This window comes from Anolis sagrei, chromosome X (assembly GCF_037176765.1).
Source record: "Anolis sagrei isolate rAnoSag1 chromosome X, rAnoSag1.mat, whole genome shotgun sequence".
Lineage (NCBI taxonomy): Eukaryota > Metazoa > Chordata > Lepidosauria > Squamata > Dactyloidae > Anolis > Anolis sagrei.
In genome coordinates, this window is record NC_090034.1 from 45040657 (window position 1) to 45061225 (window position 20569).

A 20569-nucleotide genomic window follows, 5' to 3' on the forward strand; every position below is an offset into this window, starting at 1 on the left:
GCTTAATAACACTATGTAACAAAATTTGGTGGGGGGGGGGGGGGGGAACTATTCCTGGTTTGAAAGTGTTATTTCCTGTTTAATTGTGCAGCCTTTACTACAAAAGTAGCCATTACGCTCCAGAAACTTCGTTTTTCCAGCTGCCACAAACTATGTTTATTTATTTATTATGTATTTAAATCATTTATATTCCGCCCTTCTCACCTTGAAGGGGACTCGGCGCGGAGCACAACATATAAACAGAAAAACATTCAGTGCTGGGCCATAAATAAACTATACACGTATATAAACATTAAAATCACTAAAATCATTAAATCATTTGTCTCAACATTGACATCCACTGTTTAAACCATCTCAATCATCTGCATTGCATCTAGTTAGCATGGTGAGGTTTACTATTGCTGCCTTATTGCACTGTCCCAAAGGCTTGGTCCCACAGCCAAGTTTTTATCATCCTTCTGAAGGATAGGAGGGAGGGGGCTGATCTGATATCGCCAGGAAGTGAGTTCCATAGCCGAGGGGCAATCACTGAAGAGGCCCTGTCTCTTGCCTCCGCCCATTGGGCTTGTGATAGAGGTGGGGCAGAGAGCAGGGCCTCCCCAGAGGATCTTAATTTCCACAATGGTTCATAGGGGGAGATGCGTTTGGACAGGTAAATTGGGCTGGAGCCGTTTAGGGCTTTATAGGTCAGAGCCCACACTTTGAATTTTGCTCTGTAGGAGACTGGCAACCATTGGAGCTGGCGTAACATGGGAGTTGTGTAATCACTGTATGCCACTCCAGTTATTAACCTGGCTGCCTCTCGTTGGATTATTCTAAGCTTCTGAACAGTCTTCAACCGCAACCCCATGTAGAGCACATTGCAGTAGTCTATCCTAGATGTAACGAGAGCATGAACCACTGTGGCCAAGTCTGACTTCCCAAAGTATGTTGAATTCATTGAGACTCGATGAGATATTCACTGAAGAACTAGAGCAAAATGCTATAGCAGGATATCCCTCAAAAACAAAATTTTTGCAGCTTTATAAACTTTTCCCATGTTTTTATTATAGAAGCAATTAGGAAATGACATTTATAACCAAGGAACAAGAATAATATAATAATAATTTTATTCTTATATCCCACCACAATCTTCCCGAAGGGACTTGGGGCGGCTTACACAGGGACCAGGCCCAGCATAAACAAGGATTTATGGGACATAGTATAATTAACACCATGAGGTCTCTATCGGTGAGTGATGGACCAAACTCCCAGGATAATTCAGAAACACACAATACAAGTTAGCATAAGACATTTATTAGCATTTTAAAAAATCATCAACATCACACAAGAGATAGAAATTCCTTCATGAGTCCGACCCAGAAATCCTAATGGACAACAGCGGGCCATATGGCGCTAGACAATGCTTCACTTTGGGTTCAGACAGAAAAGATTGTGAAGCTGCTTTTGAATGTTTAGGCTCACATATCCCTTGTCACCTTATCCTTTCTCTAGCTGGGATTCTTTTTAGCAGCGTTGGTTGGAAAGGGAAGAATCAAGAGATGGTTCTTTGCATCGGAGGGCAAAAAAAGGATATTTGGCAGAAAGAGGATTGGTGGAAGGGAGGCCAAAACTGGGACCAGGATCCTCTTTTCATTAGCCAAACAAAAGTAAGCAAAGAGGCCTCTTAAAAATGCCCAACCATGTTAAGCATCTCCCAAAGCCATTAGCAGCCCAACTGCTATGGCTATATGCCAATAGCGGAAACAGATAAAAACAGTCCCAATTTGGGACTGTCATATTCCATCCCATATGGATCTGGAGCGCTATTTTATGCAGTGGTTACATTTTTTGTCAAAGGAGATGTGGATAAGTGAAACTCAGAGCAGAATCAAGCTAGGAATCCAGACAAGCTGGAGGGAAAGGCACTCTGCACATGCTCAACTGAATTGGCTCCCTGCAAAATGACATGAAATGGGATTCGGGGTTGCAACATGACATATCCCATCCTTTTCGGTCTAAGGGCCACTTTTAAGGCAATGGCCAAATGGGAAGGCATCCTTTACCATACCCTGGGCCCCACAATCCATCCCACTCCAATGCCCAGGAACCCTATTTAACCATGTAGCAATTTGACAGGCGTTTTCAAGGCATATTTTTGTAACTTGATGTAAATTGAAACAAACCGGACCCAAAACGATTCCCCAGAAAGCTATTCAAATCTGCCACATTATATATTTTTGGGAATAATTATATCACCCTTTCAAGATGGTGTCCTTTCATTGGGAGAAAGAGGGCCAGCTAAGGATGCAAAGCAACGGTGAGAAGGCCCCCCGGCATAGAAGCCCAGCACAATGGGGAAAAGTCCGATCCTCAAAGGCGTCAACCCCAGTGGACTTGGATGGGCGAGAATCTCCAAAGGTCGGGGTGGCCCATGTGGAGCAGATTGCAGTAGGGAGAAGAGCTCCATTGGAAAGCTGGCAAATCATCCCAAGTCGGGCCGCTGGTAGCCACAAAGCTGTAGAGCTTAGCCATCTCGAAGGACGTGACCTAAGAGGAAAAAGGGATGAAGACATTGACCCAAAACGAGTCCAGGAAGACATTGATCTTGTAGCAGGCATGGATGCTCAGAGTTGAGGAACAGTAGGGTGCATCTACACTGCAGAATTAACACAGTTTGGCCCATGCCTAAGTGCTATGGAATCCTGGGAGACGTAGCTTTCTCTTTAGCCTTCTCTGCCAAAGAGTGTCAATGCCTCATCAAACTGCAGAACCCATGATGCCATAACATGATGGAGCCACAGCTGTTCAAGTGGGTTCAAACTGTATTAACTTGACAGTGTAGATGAACCCAAAGCGGCCACCTCTAGTCCTTAGTCTAGTCCAGTAAGCTCCCAGGCAATACTTCAGGATGAAGGAAACATTGAGTGGCTCTCCAAAGCAAAACCAGTTTGTACAGGAACAATATCTGGGACTTCGGGTGAAGCATTAAAATAGTTTGCAAAACACAGCCCCTTTGAAACTTACTCCTGGAATCACAGAATCCTAGAATTGGAAGAGACCCACCCCAAAGGTCATCCAGCCCAACCCCAATCTGCCAGGCAGGAAGATACAATCAAAGCCCTCCTAACAGAAAGCCATCCAGCCTCTGCGTAAACATTTCCAGGCTCCACCGGATTCCAAGGCACCATATTCCACAGTTGAACTGCTTTGATGGTCAAGAGGTACTTCCTAACATTTAGGTGGGATTTTCTTTCCTCCAATTTGAATCCATTGCTCTGTTGTGCCCTAGTCTCCAGAGCAGCAGAAAGCAAGCTTACTCCCCTCTCGCTAGAGAGGTCCCTTCCATCTCTTACCTTCATATCCGTCCCACCATGGGCCCTCTGACGCAAGGCCCCAAAAGGATAAGTGCCATTGGCAGGGTTGAGGTCTGAACGTGCGGAAATGGCATTTTCTCCATTCTGCTGTGGGTCACAGCCCTGGCAGCGAGACAGTGGGTCCTTTGGGAAGTTGTTGAACCTAGAGGGTGGGGGGAGAGAGAAAGAGAGTGAAGTCAATGCATTAGGGCAGCGTTTCCCAACCTGGGAGTCAGGACCACTGGGGAGGGGTGGCCGGGGAGTGTTGGAGGGGTCAATAAATACCATCAGAAAACACAATATTTTCTGTTGGTCATGGGGGTTCTGTGTGGGAAGTCTGACCCCATTCTATCATTGGTAGGGTTCAGAATGCTCTTTCATTGTAGGTGAACTATAAATCCCAGAAACTACAGCTCCCAAATGTCAAGGTTTATTTCCCCCAAACTCAACCAGTGGTCACATTTGGGCATATTGAGCCTTCATGCCAAGTTTGATCCAGATCTAACATTATTTGAGTCCACACTGCTCTCTGGATGTAGGTGAACTACAATTCCAAAACTCAAGGTCAATGCGCACCAAACCCTTCCAGTATTTTCTGCTGGTCATGGGGGTTCTGTGTGCCAAGATTGGTTCAATTCCATCATTGGTGGAGTTCAGAGTGCTCTTTGATTGTAGGTGAACTATAAATCCCAGCAACTACAACTCCCAAATGACAAAATCAACCCACCCCCCCAACACACCAGTATTCAAATTTGGGCATATTGGGTATTTGTGCCAAATTTGGTCCAGTGAATGAAAATCCATCCTGCATATCAGATATGTACATTACGATTCGTAAGAGTAGCAAAATTACAGTTATGAAGTAGCAATGAAAATAATTTTATGGTTGGGGGTCACCACGACATCTGGAACTGTATTAAGGGGTCGCGGCATTAGGAAGGTTGAAGAACACTGCATTAGGGCAACTTCAGATGGTCTAGAGAGGACTATTTTCTACTCGTGGATCTATCACAACTCCAGCCCTAATAATAATAATAATAATAATAATAACAACAACAACGATGCTTTCGTTGTCCTAGAGCCATCCCATAGAATCCAAACTCTCAAGCCGAACTCTCGAGCTAAGAATGTTAAGTAGAAAACTACAAATCCTCAATTTCCTTGACAGCAAAAGAGGAACCAAACTGCCATGTTTAAATTATTTCTTGATTATTATCATTACTACAATAATAATAATGATGATGGTGATGATGATGGTGATGATGATGATGATGTCAGGCTTGGGGCTCAGGAGCACCCTCAGTCAACAGCAAACTTGACTCTTCAAAGACAGGTATGGGCAGACCTGGCCTGGGGGGTTGGATGCGGTCACTTGGGCTCTTTGCTCAGGCCCTCCTCTCTCTCACCATCCTATCCTTCCTTCCTTCTCTCTTTATTTCCTCCTTCCCTCCAGCCCCTCCTTCTTCACCTTCCTCTTTCTCCTTTCCTCATTCCTTCCCTTCTACCTTTTTGTCCTTCCTTCCATCTTGTTCCCTCCTTCCCTCTCTCTTTTTTGCCTTTCTTCCTTCCTTCCTTCCTTCCTTCCTTCCTTCCTTCCTTCCTTCCTTCCTTCCTTTTTGTCTTTCCTCCCTCTCTCTCTTCATTCCCTTCCACCCTTCCTTCTATCTTTCTCTTCTTCCCTTTCCTTTCTTTTCTTTCTCTTTTTCCTTCCTTCTTCCCTCCTGGGGATGTTTAGCCATCCCCAAGAGGGAAGAGAAGGTAGAGATAGGAAACATGAGAATCATGTTTCAAGATTTAAAAGGGTGTCCCGTTGAGGAGGGGGGGGGGCTGACTTTCTGCTGCTCTAGAGACCAGGACACAAGGGAGCAATAGGTTCAAATGGCAGGGAAAGAGATTCAACTGAAAAGATGAGGAAGAACTTCCTGAGAGTAACAGCTGTCAGAGAGTAGCGTAGGCCGCCTCAGAGTATGGTGGAGTCTCCTTCTTTGGAGGCTTTTCCGCAGAGGTTGTCTATTGGGAGTGCTTTGGTTGTGCCTTCTTGCATGGCAGGGGGTTGGACTGGGTGGCCCTTGGAGGTCTCTTCCAGCGCTAGGATTTTAGGATTCTATATCAGGAGTAGGCAATATGAGGGGGTCTCATGGATATACTTTTTTTTCTCCCGTCCACCATCTCATCCTGACCAAGACTAACCCTTTTAGAATCCAAAGGGGACTTGGGAAGAACCCCTTCCCTCCTGGCCCACCCACCCCGCTCCAGCCCACCATGTGGCCCCCAAGTTAAAAAGTTTGCCCATACCTGTTCAAGGAGAACTGAAAGTTACTTTTTTAAAAGTAGCTACAAGTATAGCTCCAAGGCAGCCTCAAAAGCAGTTAGCATTGTAATTTTGTCACACAAATTGAGTATGAGCCACTTTGAGAGATGAAAAAGCTGGATATAGATACTAATATACTAACTCTTATTGTTATTATTATTATTATTATTATTATTTTACAATTATATTTATAGTCCTGTAATAAAAGGCAATAAAAACTTCCCATTGCACAGGTGACTCCTACCTCATGAGTCGGATCATAGAATCCAGATCCCGGACAAGGGTCTGGTTGCGCCGGAAAATCTGGGCCCGGGGGTTCTTTTCGTAAGTGAACCAGTCGCCATACTTCTGCACCAGCTGAGGAAGACCGCTAGCGTTGAAGATCTCTTTAAAGTACCTGGATATAAGAAACAGACATTTTATTATTATTATTATTATTATTATTATTATTATTAGAAACATAATAATATTAGTACACAGCAAACAAGGTCACTATGCTGGCTGTTGTATTGGATCACACGTCAGACACTTCCCAGTTCCCACATTATTATTATTATTATTATTATTATTATTATTATTATTATTATTATTTCTCTTGGAACATCATCTGGCGGTAGGGCACTTATTCTGGATGCAGGTTTGGGATTTTGCATGCAGAAACCTTCCCTGGAGGTTTTTCAACAGATGCTGGATTTTCATCTGCCAGGAGGCTTGGATGGTGACCTCCCATCTGGGAGAAGGGGTTTGGTCTGGATGCCCTTTGGGGATCCCTTCCCACTGTAGGATTCAATGGTTCTATGAGATGATGATGGACATCCTGTAGAATGGACTCAGAGCTCTCTGCCATCAAGCCATTCTCTTAAGATGCTAATCCTTATGTTTCTAAATATAAACAAACATGGGGACCTGTCTTTAACTGAGTCTGAGCATCCAACGTTGTCCAACACCAACGGATCTCCAGTTGGTGTTGGATCACAATTCCGGGGACACAACCTAGGACCTTTGGCCACTAAATGGTCTTCCCTGGACATGGAAGTGGTGGTCGCAAGCAAAGGGTCCTTACGGCACATTGTAGCTCGCCCAGTAGCCTTCTTCATACAGCAACTTGGTCTTGTCCTCTGCGATCACCATCCCCCTGGAGAGACAGAGAAAGGGAAGAGTCATCCAGACTGGGGACTTCGGTTCTTTGCTAAGGATTAAAATAAGCCTGGGCAATGGTCAAATGTTAGCGGGTTCCACGGACTCCCCGGAAAATTTGGAGAGCTCTTCCACCCACAGAAATTCTAAACATTTGAAAAATTACTACACCCTTGAGGGATATCTTCCCAGACAAGGAGGCCTTTCAGCCTTCATGGCCGTGGTGTAAAGAGGCATAAGGAGCCAATATTTCAGTACGGCGGGATCGTGTTGGGTGTCTGGATCTGTAGCTTTTTGATGAAGAAATTACCTCACAAACAAAGTGGGAAGGCTTTATTCAAAAGCATACATTTGAGTATGAAACTAAATTTTAACTGCAAGTTTATTTCCCTCACGCCTCCTATCTTTCACGCTGCCCCCTCCTCTTCATTGCTCCTCTTTCCATGGCAACCCTCGCCCTTGTTTCAAATATACACAGGCCAGATCTAAAGCATGGCTTCCCACGAAACCAGGAAATAAGGTCACGGCATAGGGAATGAAATCGAGTTGGTGGAGCACAAAGCCAAGCACCTCTGCTTCTTGCACATTTCGGAGTACTTACGGTATCTGCTCCAAGACAGTAAGGATGCCTTCCTGGAGGTCTGCCTTGCCTGGGATGAAGGATTTGTAATCCACAATCATCCACTGGTTGTTGTATCTGTGCGGAAAAGGACATAAGTCAGTAACTGGCACCCGTGAGATTGTGTGGCTGAATGGCCATCTGTCAGGAGGGCTCTGATTGTGTCTTCCTGTCTGGCAGGATTGGATTGGATGGTTCTTGGGAGTGTCTTCCAATACTACTACTACTACTACTAATAATAATAATAATAATAATAATAATAATAATACATATAATAATATTAACCCAAAGGGACTCAGGGCGGCTTCCAAAGGTAGAAAATAGCAAACATTCAATGCCATGTACAGTAACTGAAAAAAAAAAACATTAAAACAAACAATTAAATGGAGTGAAGAAAGTGGGGCCAGGGGACAGTTCCACCTTGTCTCCTGTGCTATTCTAATAATATGTTATAATATAATATATAATATATTGTATATACATATAATATTTATAATATTGTAATGTAATGCAATATAATACTACTAATAATATGATATTATAATTATATATTTATATTACATGTAATATTACTAATAATATTACAGTATAATTGATATAGTGCAATATAGCAATATTTAAAACTGATATTGTACTATGTTAATAATATATTGTATGTATATATACCTTGTAAGCCGCTCTGAGTCCCCTTCGGGGTGAGAAGGGCGGCATATAAATGTCGTAAATAAATAAATAAATAAATAAACAGATGAGACGCTTTGGCTAAAACATATAGATCAATCAGGCATCATAAATAATACAATGGACTATTCAAATAGGTATGAAAATATAGCTCTTCAGTAAGTTAAGGTAATCGTTGTCAAACATCATCAGATCGTAATCGTAATCATCAATGATATGATTCTACATTTGGCCCTTTCCTAAGCCAACCAGAAGATATACCAGTTGGGGGATTCCAACTGCAATCCAAAGAAAGGAACATTTCAGAGCTCTGGATCTGAGCAGAGAAGGGTCTTTCCCATCACCTCCTCTGTTTTAACTGGAGATGCTGAGACTGGGCTCTTTGTCATGGGCCCCACTGCTCCACGTCTGCCACTCACGTGCCGCTGTTGAATCGCTGGAAGATGGAGGCCCACTCAGCCCCACTCTTGGCAAGCCGGTTGGCCACAAGGTTGCGCAGCCATTCCAAGACGCTGCCCTCGGCCTTGATGTACTTCCATAGGGAGCCGTTGCTGTTCCCGATGGTGGTTTCCAGGCAGACCTGCGAGGTGGGGAAGAGTGCTCAGGAGCCTCAAAAGCTACGGGATATGCTACCTGGGGGTCCTTCTCTGGAGATGGCTGGATGGCCATCTGTTGGGAAGATTTTGATGGTGTCTTCCTGCATGGCAGGGGGGTTGGATTGGATGTCATTTGGGTCACTTCTAACTCTGTGATTCTATGATTCGATGAGGTCTAACTGTGGCTTCTGCTCATCAGATGCAGCAGCTGATTCATCCGAGCAAAGATGGTCACTGAAAGATGGTGGCCATGGTGCAGGATTGGTGATTAAAATGCTATAGGGAACATGTCACTTTGGCACCCGAGGTCCCCTGGTTCTACCAATGGGTGCTTTGAGCGTGAGGCAAGTGAGAATGCATCCCCAAAGGTTCGGTGATAGACAGTTGGAAAACTGGGATGAAGGGATGCAGAATGGAGTCCTCTGGAAATGGATATGGAAGCTTGAACAGGACCTTCTCTGTGCCCTAACTGGATGTACTTCTATAGGGAGCTGTTCCTGTTCCCGATGGTCGGAGTGAGCTTCCGACCAATTTGCTTGGCTTGCTGTCGACCTTTGCAGCCCGAAAGACAGCTGCATCTGTCAAGTAGGAAAATTAGGTACCGCTTATGCAGGGAGGCTAATTTACGATGACATAAAAAAATCTCCAGCAAGCATGCAAAGAATGAGGAAGTACTTAATCAGTGTCACAAATGGACGGTGAAGCGACAGCTCCCCTGGTGGCCAGAATACCCCCATGAAAAAGCTGGAATGTTAAACAGCCTCTGTGTGTCTGTCTATATATGTTGTGTGTCTATGGTATTGAATATTTGCCATGTATATGTACATTGTAATCTGCCCTGAGTCCCCTGCGGGGTGAGAAGGGAATATAAATACTGTAAATAAATAAATAAATAAATTTCCAGACAGACCTGTGGGGTTGGGAGAGTGCTCAGCAGGCCTCAAAAACTACAGTGTATGCTACCTGGGAGTCCTTCTCTGAAGATGGCTGGATGGCCATCTGTTGGGAGGATTTTGATGGTGTCTTCCTGCATGGCAGAGGTGTTGGCCTGGGATGAAGGGATGCAGAATGGAGTCCTCTGGAAATGGACATGGAAACTTGAACAGGACCTTCTCTGTGCCCTAACCACTTAACTACCTTCTGCAGTTTAGCCACATTATAATCTCTAGGGGGCAAGGCACTCCCGTCTCGGAACAGTACAGAAGACAGAACAAGAGAGAACATGGGAAGGTTACTCTAGGAACCTACTTTGGGGACACTAAGTCGTAGTCCATAAAAGCAATTTTTCAGAGCTGCAAACTGCTACTCACCAAGCCACTACTCAAGATGTAGAAGTCATCACCAGAGAAGATGGTGCCCGGGTACGAAGAGAAAGCCTGGATGTACCCAGGGACCAAGCTGCCATCTGAGGGACACAACCACAAGCAACCATCAATGGGTGGCTACCAACCACCAACAAGCCTTTGTCTACATCATTTTGGTGGATTGGGGAGACTGGCACATCCTTGTGTTTTCACCACAATTCACAATCAGATCAGTTCCTATGAATGCACTGGGCTCGTAAGCCACTTAGAACAGTCTTTCCCAACCTGGAGCCCTCCAGAGGAGTTGGACAACCATTCCCATCATGTCCAAGAGTGATGGGGGTTGCAGTCCAAACCCTCGAAAGCAGTGGTTCTCAACCTGTGGGTCCCTAGGTTTTTGGCCTACAACTCCCAGAAATACCAGCCACTTTACCACCTGTTAGGATTTCTGGGAGTTGAAGGCCAAAACGTCTGGAGACCCATAGGTTGTGAACCACTGCTCTAAAGGACACTAGGCTGTGGACGCTGGCTGAAATGATGATCATGAACTGGGAAGTTGAGATCTCACAATATGCATTTACTTGAAATTCAAATGATTAGTTTAAGTCTGGTTTAAGAGAAGAAAGTGGGATATTAATATGAATAAGAATATCAACAATAATAAATATTATTAATAATAATTTTAATATACAGGCAGTTGGTATGTTACAAACATCCAACTTACATATGACTTCAAGTGACAAACGGGGCGAGACAACAGGAAGTGAGAGTAATCTACCCCTCGGAAAAGAAATTCACTGCTGGAAGAGTTGTTGTCATGGGGAAAGGTGTCTGAACTGAAGCTTTATCCCCAATCCTTGTTTCCACAACAAGCCAAATTTTCCAAAATCCAATTCTCGCAGGGACAGAAAGAGAGGTAAAATCTTCTAAACAGGGGCACAGACAGCAAAACAAACACCACATGGGGTGTTAACCCTTCCCTATGCTATCCAAAACTCGCTGGCTCTCTCTCTCTCTCTCTCTCTCTCTCTCTATATATATATATATACATATATACATACATACATACATACACATACACACACACGCGCACACTAGCTGTACCTGCCACGTGCTGCTGTGGCCAACATTCCCTCCCACTTTCTCTCCTTCTTTCCCTCCTTCCTTCTCTCCCTCTTCCCTTCCTTCCTTCTCTACCTCTTTCCTTCCTTCCCCTCCCTTTTTCTTTTCTTCCTTTCTTCCCTCACTACCTTTTTTTTACATTCCTTCCTTTGCTCTTTGCTCCCATCCTTCCTTCTCTCTTTCCTTCTTTGCTTCTCTCCCTCTTTCTCTCCTTCTTTCCTTCTCTCCCTCCTTCCCTGGCAGCAAATTAGGCTCCTCCTCTTGCCCGACCCACAATTTTGCCATCTGTTCCTAGCTCCTACTCTGGCTGGAAGAGGGAGAATGGTCCGCAGTGTCTCTCGAACTTACTGTGTCCTCATATAGGAGGGGGCGGGGCTATGGAATTCATTTTTGCACATGTGCTGTGTCATCTTCTACCTTTTTTGGATTTTAAAGTTATTTTCGCTGTTTTGGCGTGATTTTCTGAGTGATGGTCACTCCTTGGGTTAGTAGGGGTCTTGTGGCCAAATTTGGTGTGATTTCGTCCAGTGGTTTTTGAGTTATGTGCATCCCACAAATGAACATTACATTTTCATATATATAGATATATATACACACACATACATACACACATGGATGGAATTACACTTTAAAAATGTACCTCTTCTGACTTACAAACAGATTCAATTTAAGAACAAACCTACAAAACCTATCTTGTTTGTAACTTGGGGACTGCTTGTAATTATTAGAATAAAAACCAACATTAATAACATTATTATTATTATTAATAATAATAATAATAATAACAATAATAATCATAGCCTACCCTGTCCCAGGGGATCTCAGGATAGCATACAAGTAAAATCCCATTCAACTTTCCAAATGTAATTCAACAAACACAAATTACTGAGCTCAACATATTGTGCCCCCCATTCCTATTTTCCTGCCACTCACTGTTCGCCGAAGTCCGGAATGGCAAGGTATACTTCTTGAGGATCCGTAGCATGGACTGATATCCGTTCCACGTATCATGGGACACTAAGAGGTCCTGGTTTCCCGGCAAAAGTTTGATGAAAGCCGAACAGGACCCCGAACCCAGGACACACTCCTTCCCGGACTTGTTGAAGGCCGATTCCAGGTCCTCCAAGTCCCCTCCCAGCTGGAACAAGCTAGAAGAAGGTACATTCATGGAGGATCTGCCATGTTGGCCACACTGTAGGTGAGCTGTGTTCTACCACTATGTTCAGTGGCTCTCATCTATCCTTCTCCAGATGGACTTCAACTCCCAAAACACCTCAAAACTGGAACTCTGAAGTCCCAAACAAGCTGGAAGACCAAAGTTGGAGGACCTAGTATAGTGCTAGACTCCATCCAATAATTGAGGGTTGCAATCATAGTCAACTTCCCATCTCGATGTCTTTCTGTAAATGACCAGGATGGGATGTGAGATTGAACCCTCTTTTGTCAGGAAGCAAAATGTGTTCCACAAAGCCATTTTTTTTCATCCCAAACTATCTCAGCTTCTGATGCCCAGGTGCCCATCACCACTCCAACCTTAAATTCTTGGAAGCCTTCAGGGAGGAAAGGAATTTATTTCACACAGCAAACCGCCATCACACAATAGGAGAGGTAAGTGATAAAGCCATCCTGCAGAACCTACAGATAATCCCACAGTGCAGAGGAGACAGAGCATCTCATTTCGATAAGATACCAAGTCATGTGAGGACTATAGTTCTATGGTCCACTCGGCCCCTGTGTTAGCTAGTGTTGAACCGAGAATGCATCTACACCACTGAAGGAAGGAAAGTCCAACACCGTTTTAACTCATGGCAGTTGTCACTTTGCAAGGTCATAAGCCTGGTGCCTCCTTGAACTACAACTCCCACGATCCAGTAGTACTGAGCCACAGCAGTCCAAGTGGCGTCAAACTGCATTTCATTCGAGAGTGTAGCTGCACCCTGAGACTTAGAGGAGATCTGAGTTCAAATCCTAACTGAGCCCCGAAACCCAATGGTTGACCTTGGACAAATCATAATACTACAATACTATATTTTGTTCCCTGCAGGAAAGGCCAGATAGTAATGTAACACACAATAAACAAAACAATCCAAAATCTGATGAGCTACAAAGCTGAACAGGGATGGATCTACATTGCCATATAAATAAACAAACAAAGAAACAAACGTCATTTATATCCCTCCACCACCTCCCAAAAGGGAATCAGGGCAGCTTACAAGGCACCACAAGTGTCGTATATAACACAAACAGTACATGACTATAAAAACAATATCACATAAAAGATAAAACAACCACTATTAACACATCAACTAAAATAAAAACACAGTTTAAAATGCAGACCATCTATAGTTAAAGGGAAGGATGGAAGAAGAAAGAGGGAAGGAGGGAGGAAGAAGAGAAGGAAGGAAGGAAGGGGGGGGGAGAAAAGATGGAAGGAAGGGAAGGATAAAGGAAAGAGAGAAGTAAGGAAAGACAAAAGGGAAAGAAGGAAGGAAGGAAGGAAGGAAGTAGAAAGAGGGAGAGAAGGCAGAAAGGAAGGATGAAGGAGTGGAAAGGAGGGATGGAAGGAGAAAGAGGGGGGTAAGGAGAAAGGAAAGAGAGAAGGATGGAAAGACAGGAAGGGAAGGATGGATGGAAGGAAGAAAAGAAAGAAGGGAAAGAGGAAAGAAAGAGAGAAGGAAGGGAGGACAAAAGGGAGGAAAGGAAGGATGGAAGGAGAAAGAGGGAGAGGTGGGAGGAGGGAGGGAAGGAAGAAAGGAAAGACAAAAGGGAGGGAAGGGAGGGAAGGAGAAATAGGGAGAGAGGGAGGGAGGGAAAGAAGGACGAAAGGGTGGAAGGGAAGGAAGGAGGGAGAAAGAGGGAGGTAAGGATGGGCGAGAGGGAAGGAGGAAGGAAAGAAGGACGAAAGGGTGGAAGGGAAGGAGAAAGAGGGAGGGAAGGAGGAAGGAAAGAGAGAAGGAAGGACAGGGTGGTGAGAGAGAGGAGGGCCTGAGAAAAGAGCCCAAGGGACTGCATCTGGCCCCCAGGCCTGGGTTTACCCATACCTGGTGTAGACCCATGTAATGCAGTTTGAACTGCATTATGGGGCCAGTGAAAACCCATACTGTACAACGCAGCTCAAACAGCATTATAAGGCAATATAGATCCAGACATTTTTCAATCTGGTCATGGAGTCTGGGAAAAAATGCCTGCATGACTAACAGCACTCAGAATCCCCTGAGTAGAGGACTCTGGGTATTGCAATCCAAAAAAGGATGTTTACACCAGTCGGTGGTTCATCAGCCCTGCCAAATGACTAGGGTTTTGAAGGCATATACAGTATACACCAAGACTCACAGGAAGCCAAAGGGAGCGATGGAGAAGGTCCCGGTTGGGAAGGCCATGCGCCCGTTGTAGCCGTCTTCGAGGCCCTTCAGCTGCAGCAGGGCAAGGCGGACCTGGAGGTTGGGATGGGACAAAGGACCAGGGTCACACCGAGCCCTTACTGCCTGAATCAGGAGCCCAAAGCCAAGCTCTTTAGACCAACCTGGTACCAATATTCAGAGCCTTCTGCCTGCTCCATCTGCTGCTCCATCCAAGCCAGGTTGGTTTCGATGTAGCTTTTCAGCTTCTGGCAGTACTCCGTCTGGAACTTGAAGGGGCCGCAATAGCCCACCATGGTGTTCATCCAATGCATGTAGATGAGCTGGAAGGCATCCAAGAAAGAAAAACATTCGTTGACGCCTTTGCATGAGAACGTGAGAGCAGATCTCCATCTGTGGGGAAGGATCGGATGGTGTCTCCCGGCACAACAGAAGGGGATTGGACTGGATGGCCCTTGGGGGTCCCTTCCAACTCAAATGCCTAGAAAGGTGATCATTATTATTATCATTACATTATGTTTATTTATACCCCGTTTTTTCTCTCCACAAGGAGATTCAAAGAGGCTAATGATGGAATGATGGAGTTTCCTTCTCTGGATGTTTCTGTTGAGAAGGATCAGATGGTATCTTCTAGCACAACTGAATGAGGTTAGTCTGGATGGCCTTTGGGGATGCCTTCCAACTCTAGTGTAATATAGAATGCCTAGAAACATGATGATATAGTGTCCCTCTCTGGATGTTTTCAAGCACAGGCTGGATAGGAAGGATTGGATGGTATCTTCAGGCATTACAGAACAGGGTTGGTCTGGATGGCCTTTGTGGGGTCCCTTTCATAGGATTCTATCTTCTAAGGGGAGAAACACAAGGGCCCGAGCAGAAACTTGGAAGAACTATGTTCTCATACCTGCTGAGATACAGTTGCTTCCGCCAATCCAGCAGCATAGGCTTGAAGGCTGTCATTATACTTCTCATTGGTGGTCAACTCCAAGGAGGCCCACCTGAGATAGAAAGCAGAGGTTTTCTATATTTTAATAATAATAATAATAATAATAATAATAATTTTTATTTCTCACCTGCCTCTCCTCATGGCTCCCTATGACAAAACCCCTATACGTGCCCCGGTTCAATGAGAAGGAATGTCGGAAGTTGTAGTTTTCCAAGGTCCTTCGCCTTCTCAGATCAAGAGGGCTGGTGCCTTGCCAAACTACAACTCTTAAGGCTTCATACTATGGGAGTATTCTGGGAGTTTTAGTTTTCCATGGTCTTTCGCCTTCTCAGCCCAAGAAGGCTGGTGCCTTGTCAAACTACAACTCTTCAGGTTTCATGGTATGGGAGCATCCTGGGAGTTATAGTTTTCCATTATCTTTTGCCTTCTCAGTCCAAGAGGGCTGGTGCCTTGCCAAACTACAACTCTTAGGGTTTCACAGTATGGGAGTATCCCGAGAGTTGCAGTTTTGCATGGCCTTTCACCTTCTCAGCCCAAGAGGACTGGTACCTTGCCAAATTACAACTCTTGGGGTTTCATAGAACTAAGTTCAAGCGAAGCCCCTGGATCAGCCCTTCCTCCAACCTGTTAGCAATAAATCAACCGGAAGAACTGAAATAACCCCTTGACCTAATTTTCCAACAAGTCCAGCTCTGAAACCACTGTTTTCCCAGTTCTGGGGTTAATCCCACAAATCTTCAGGAAAGAGCCGGACTTGTGAAAACACCTCTCCCTGGGTGGTTTTTACGAGGGAGGCAAGCAACCAAGGCGCAAGACCAGAGACAGACCGGTCTGGGAGGGAGCTGGATTTAGTCATTTATGCCCGAAGCAGAACCCTTCTAGCTCTTTCGGACTACAAGTCCCATCGGGCCTCACCAGCCAAAGCCAATGGAATGAGGACATTGAAGTCCAACACACCTGGGAAGGTTCCTGCATCTGTTCTGCAGAAACAAATGCCAGTCTATAGCACAGGACTGCCTGTAGTAGTAGTAATAATAATAATAATAATAATAATAATAATAATACTGTAATAATACTGTAATAATACTAATACTACTACTAATAGTCTGATTATTACACTCTTCTCACTAACAACTTGCTTTATACTGCAGAGTTAATGTAATTTGACATAATTTAACTGCTATGGCTTAATGTGATGTTTTGGACAGCTCATTCCAAAACACTTGGGAAACTACAGAGCCCAAGTCCAACACACCTGGGAAACCACAGAGCCCAAGTCCAATATAACTAGGAAACTACTGAGCCCAAGTCCCACATGCCTGGGAAATGACAGATTCGAAGTCAGAAAAGTATAGGGCCCAACTCCATAATACATGGGAAACTACAGTGCCCAAGTCCAAAACACCTGGAAAACCAGAGAGACCAAGACCAATATACCTGGGAAAATATAGGGCCCAAGTTCAAAATACCTGGAAAAGTATAAGGCCCTAGTCCATAACCCTTGGGAAACTATAGAGCCCAATTCCAATATCCCTGGGAAACTACAGAGCCCAAGCCCAAAACACCTGTAAAACCACAGAGCCCAAGTCCAACATGCCTGGCAAACCACAGAGCCCAAGTAAGAAGTAAGAAAAAACCTGGAAAAGTACAGAGCCCAACTCCATCATACTTGGGAAACTACAGAGCCCAAGTCCAAAATACCTGGAAAACCAGAGAGCCCAAGTCCAACATGCCTGGGAAAGTATAGGGCTCGAGTTCAAAATACCTGGAAAAGTATAGGGCCCCAGTCTATAACCCTTGGGAAACTAGAGAGCCCAAGTCCAAAAAACCACAGAGCCCAAATCCAACATGCCTCGTAAACAACACAGCCCAAGTCAGAAAAAAAACCTGGAAGAGTATAGGGCCCAACTCCATAATACTTGGGAAACTACAGAACCCATGTTCAAAACACCTGGAAAACCATAGAGTCCAAGTCCAACATACCTGGGAAATGACAGAGCCCAAGTCCAAATACCTGGGAAAGTATAGGGCCCAGGTCCAAAATACCTGGAAAAGTATAGTGCCCCAGTCCATAATCCTTGGGAAACTACAGGGCCCAAGTCCAATATACCCAGGAAACTACAGAGTCCATGTCCAACATGCCTGGGAAATGACAGAGCCCAAGTCAGAATAAAACATGGAAATATATAGGGCCCCACTCCATAATACTTGGAAAACTACAGAGCCCAAGTCCAAAACACCTGGAAAACCACAGAACCCACGTCCAACATGCCTGGGAAAATAAAGAGCCCAAGTTCAAAATCCTTGGGAAATTATAAGGCCCAAGTCCAAAATACCTGGAAAAGTATAGAGCCCAGTCCATAATACTTGGGAAACTACAGAGCCCAAGTCCAACAAAGCTGGGAAACTACATAGCCCAAGTCCAACATACTTGGAAAGCTACAGAGCCCAAATCAACTCACTTGACGTATAATAATATTTATTTATTTATTTATTTGCGACAATGTCTATCCCGCCTTTCTCAGCCCAAAGGCAACTCAAGGTGGCTTAATAATAATAATCTTTATTTATATCCCGCCCAATCTCCCCGGAGGGACTCGGGGCGGCTTACAACAAAACCAGCGAATATAATCAATAATATAACACAGGCAATAATCAGATATACATGAATAAAAACTAAATTGCACAATAATGCAAACATAAATAAAGAAACAATTGAAAAGACTATAAGGGGCTCTAAAACCAGTGTATAACACCACTGAAAACCAGCCATTCCTATGATCAGACTATCCAGGCTTTCAGTTATAGTTCTAATAACCATAGAGCATTAAAACTGCATGGAAAGATGCCCCCTATACTATTGGATGAATGCAGTTTGACATTATATTGCCATGGCTCAATGTTCTAGGAGTTGTAGTTCTCCAAAGTCTTGAGCCTTCTGTTCCCAGAAGCCCATCGCCTTGAGCCATGGCAGTTCAAACGGCAATGCTTCCCCAGCTCTGGGCTGCCAGCTGTTTGGGACTTCATCTCCCAGAATGCCTGCTCATTGGCCGCAGCAGCTGAGGATTCTGGGAGTCGGAGTCCAAGGCGCCTGGAGGGCTGCCGAGCGCCTGACCGTCTTACCCGTTCTGCCGGATGCCTTCAGTGAGGTTGGCCCAAGCGACGGCGCCGGGGGCCCAGCCGTCGATGAGCTTCAACCCGGCCGAGCCGGGATCCAGCACCACTGAGCAGCTCCGGGTCGGGACCTCAGCCGGATCGGGGAAGGGAGGCGGCCGATGGGCCGGAGAAAGAGCCAAAAGCAAAGAAAAGGCGAAGAAGCGGAGCAGCGAAGGAGAAGCCATGGGCGGGGAAAGAGCTTGTAACCGCAAGGAGAGACTCCTTCCAACTGAACCGTGCCCTGGGGCGCTACGCCGGGGGCGGCCTCTAGGGGGAGCTCTGATCATTGGGAGAGCCCATCGCACTCCACAACGTCGACAGCAACACCGCACTGAATGCCGGGATTTGAAGTTTCAACAGCCACCTTGAGCCTCCTCAGCCCCAAAGCTCTTGGAACTGTGAACTACAAGCCCCATAACTACACGGACCTTAAAGTGGAATCAGCATTATAACAGTAAGCTAAAACTTTTTCCCTCCTTTAAAGAAGAAAGTGTTTCAGATCGAAGCTTTGGGGTGTTGCAACAGTTTTGGACTCATCTTCTATAACGATATAAATACAAATGTAATGTTCGTTCGTTAACAGAACTCAAAAACCACTGGACGAATTGGCACCAAATTTGGACACAAGACACCTAACAACCCAATGTATGTCCTTCACTCAAAAAAAATAATTTTGTCATTTGGGAGTTGTAGTTTCTGGGGTGTATAGTTTACCTACAATCCAAGAGCATTCTGAACCCCACCAACGATGGAACTGAACCAAAGTTGGCACACAGTTCTCCCATGACCAACAGAAAATACTGGAAGGGTTTGGTGGGCAGTGTCCTTTGGTTTTGGAGTTGTAGTTCACCTACATCCAGAGATCACTGTGGACTCAAACAATGATGGATCTGGACCAAACTCTACATGAATACTCAATATGCCCAAATGTGAACACTGGTGGAGTTTGGGGAACATGGAATCTTGACATTTGGGAGTTGTAGTTGCTGGGATTTATAGTTCACCTACAATCACAGAGCATTCTGAACCCCACCGACATTAGAATTGGGCCAAACCTCCCACACAGAACCCCCATGACCACCAGAGTGGACCACAGCAACGCATGGCAGGGGACGGCTAGTTTTCTATATAAATAAAATGTAATGTTCGTTTGTGAGATTAACGTAACTCAAAAACCACTGGACGGATTGGCACCAAATTTGGACACAATTCACTTATCAGGCCAATAAGTGATCATCACTCATAAAAACACTGAAAAACACAGCAGAAGAGACTTTAAAAGCCAAAAATTGAAAAACACATTACAACGCATGCACAAAACCACATGTTTACATAAACACACAGGCGGGGTATAAATCAAGTTTTATTATTTTATTATATACACAAATATATATAAACACAAAACACATATACACAGACTGGGCCACAGCAACACGTGGCAGGGGATGGCTACTCTATATAAATAAAAATGAAATGTTCATTTGTGGGATTAACATAATTCAATAACCACTGGACGAATTGCCACCAAATTTGGCCACAAGACACTTACTAACCCAAAGAGTGACCATCACTCAAAAAAATTGATTTTGTCATTTGGGAGTTGTAGTTGCTGGGATTTATAGTTCACCTACAATCAAAGAGCATTCTGAACTCCACCAATGATGGAACTGAACCAAACGTGGCACATGGGACTCCCATGACCCACAGAAAAAAATAGAAGGGTTTGGTGGGCATTGACCTTGAGTTTGGGAGTTATAGTTCACCTACATCCAGAGAGCAATGTGGACTCAAAAAATGATTGATCTGGACCAAACTTGGCACGAATATTCCATATGCCCAAATATGAACCCAGATGGGAAAACAGACCTTGACATTTGGGAGTTGTAGTTACTAGGATGTATAGATCACCTACAATCAAAGAGCATTCTGAACCACACCAATGACAGAATTGGAGCAGACTTCCCACACAGAACCCCCATACTTAAGGCCATCCAGTCCCACTC

The 20569-nt window shown here is 44.7% G+C and overlaps 2 protein-coding genes across 2 annotated transcripts in view; one reads left to right on the top strand and one right to left on the bottom strand.

Annotated features, from left to right (window-relative positions):
• Positions 1-1280: 1280 nt before the first annotated feature.
• PLBD2 (phospholipase B domain containing 2) lies at positions 1281-18751 on the bottom strand. The gene is made up of 12 exons (XM_060785439.2): positions 18534-18751; positions 15369-15462; positions 14629-14787; positions 14439-14539; positions 12039-12253; positions 9990-10084; positions 8503-8663; positions 7385-7480; positions 6710-6781; positions 5891-6043; positions 3336-3498; positions 1281-2529 (listed from the first exon to the last, which is right to left on the bottom strand). Exons 1-12 carry the CDS (start codon positions 18749-18751, stop codon positions 2362-2364), a joined length of 1695 nt encoding a protein of 564 aa, XP_060641422.2. The 3' UTR covers positions 1281-2361.
• Positions 18752-18888: 137 nt separating this feature from the next.
• Positions 18889-20569, top strand: part of SLC8B1 (solute carrier family 8 member B1) — a 40880-nt gene continuing 39199 nt past the window's right edge. The window contains exon 1 of the mRNA XM_067473266.1: positions 18889-19020. The gene's annotated coding sequence lies outside the window, so the exon portion shown is untranslated. The remainder of the gene's footprint in view (positions 19021-20569) is intronic.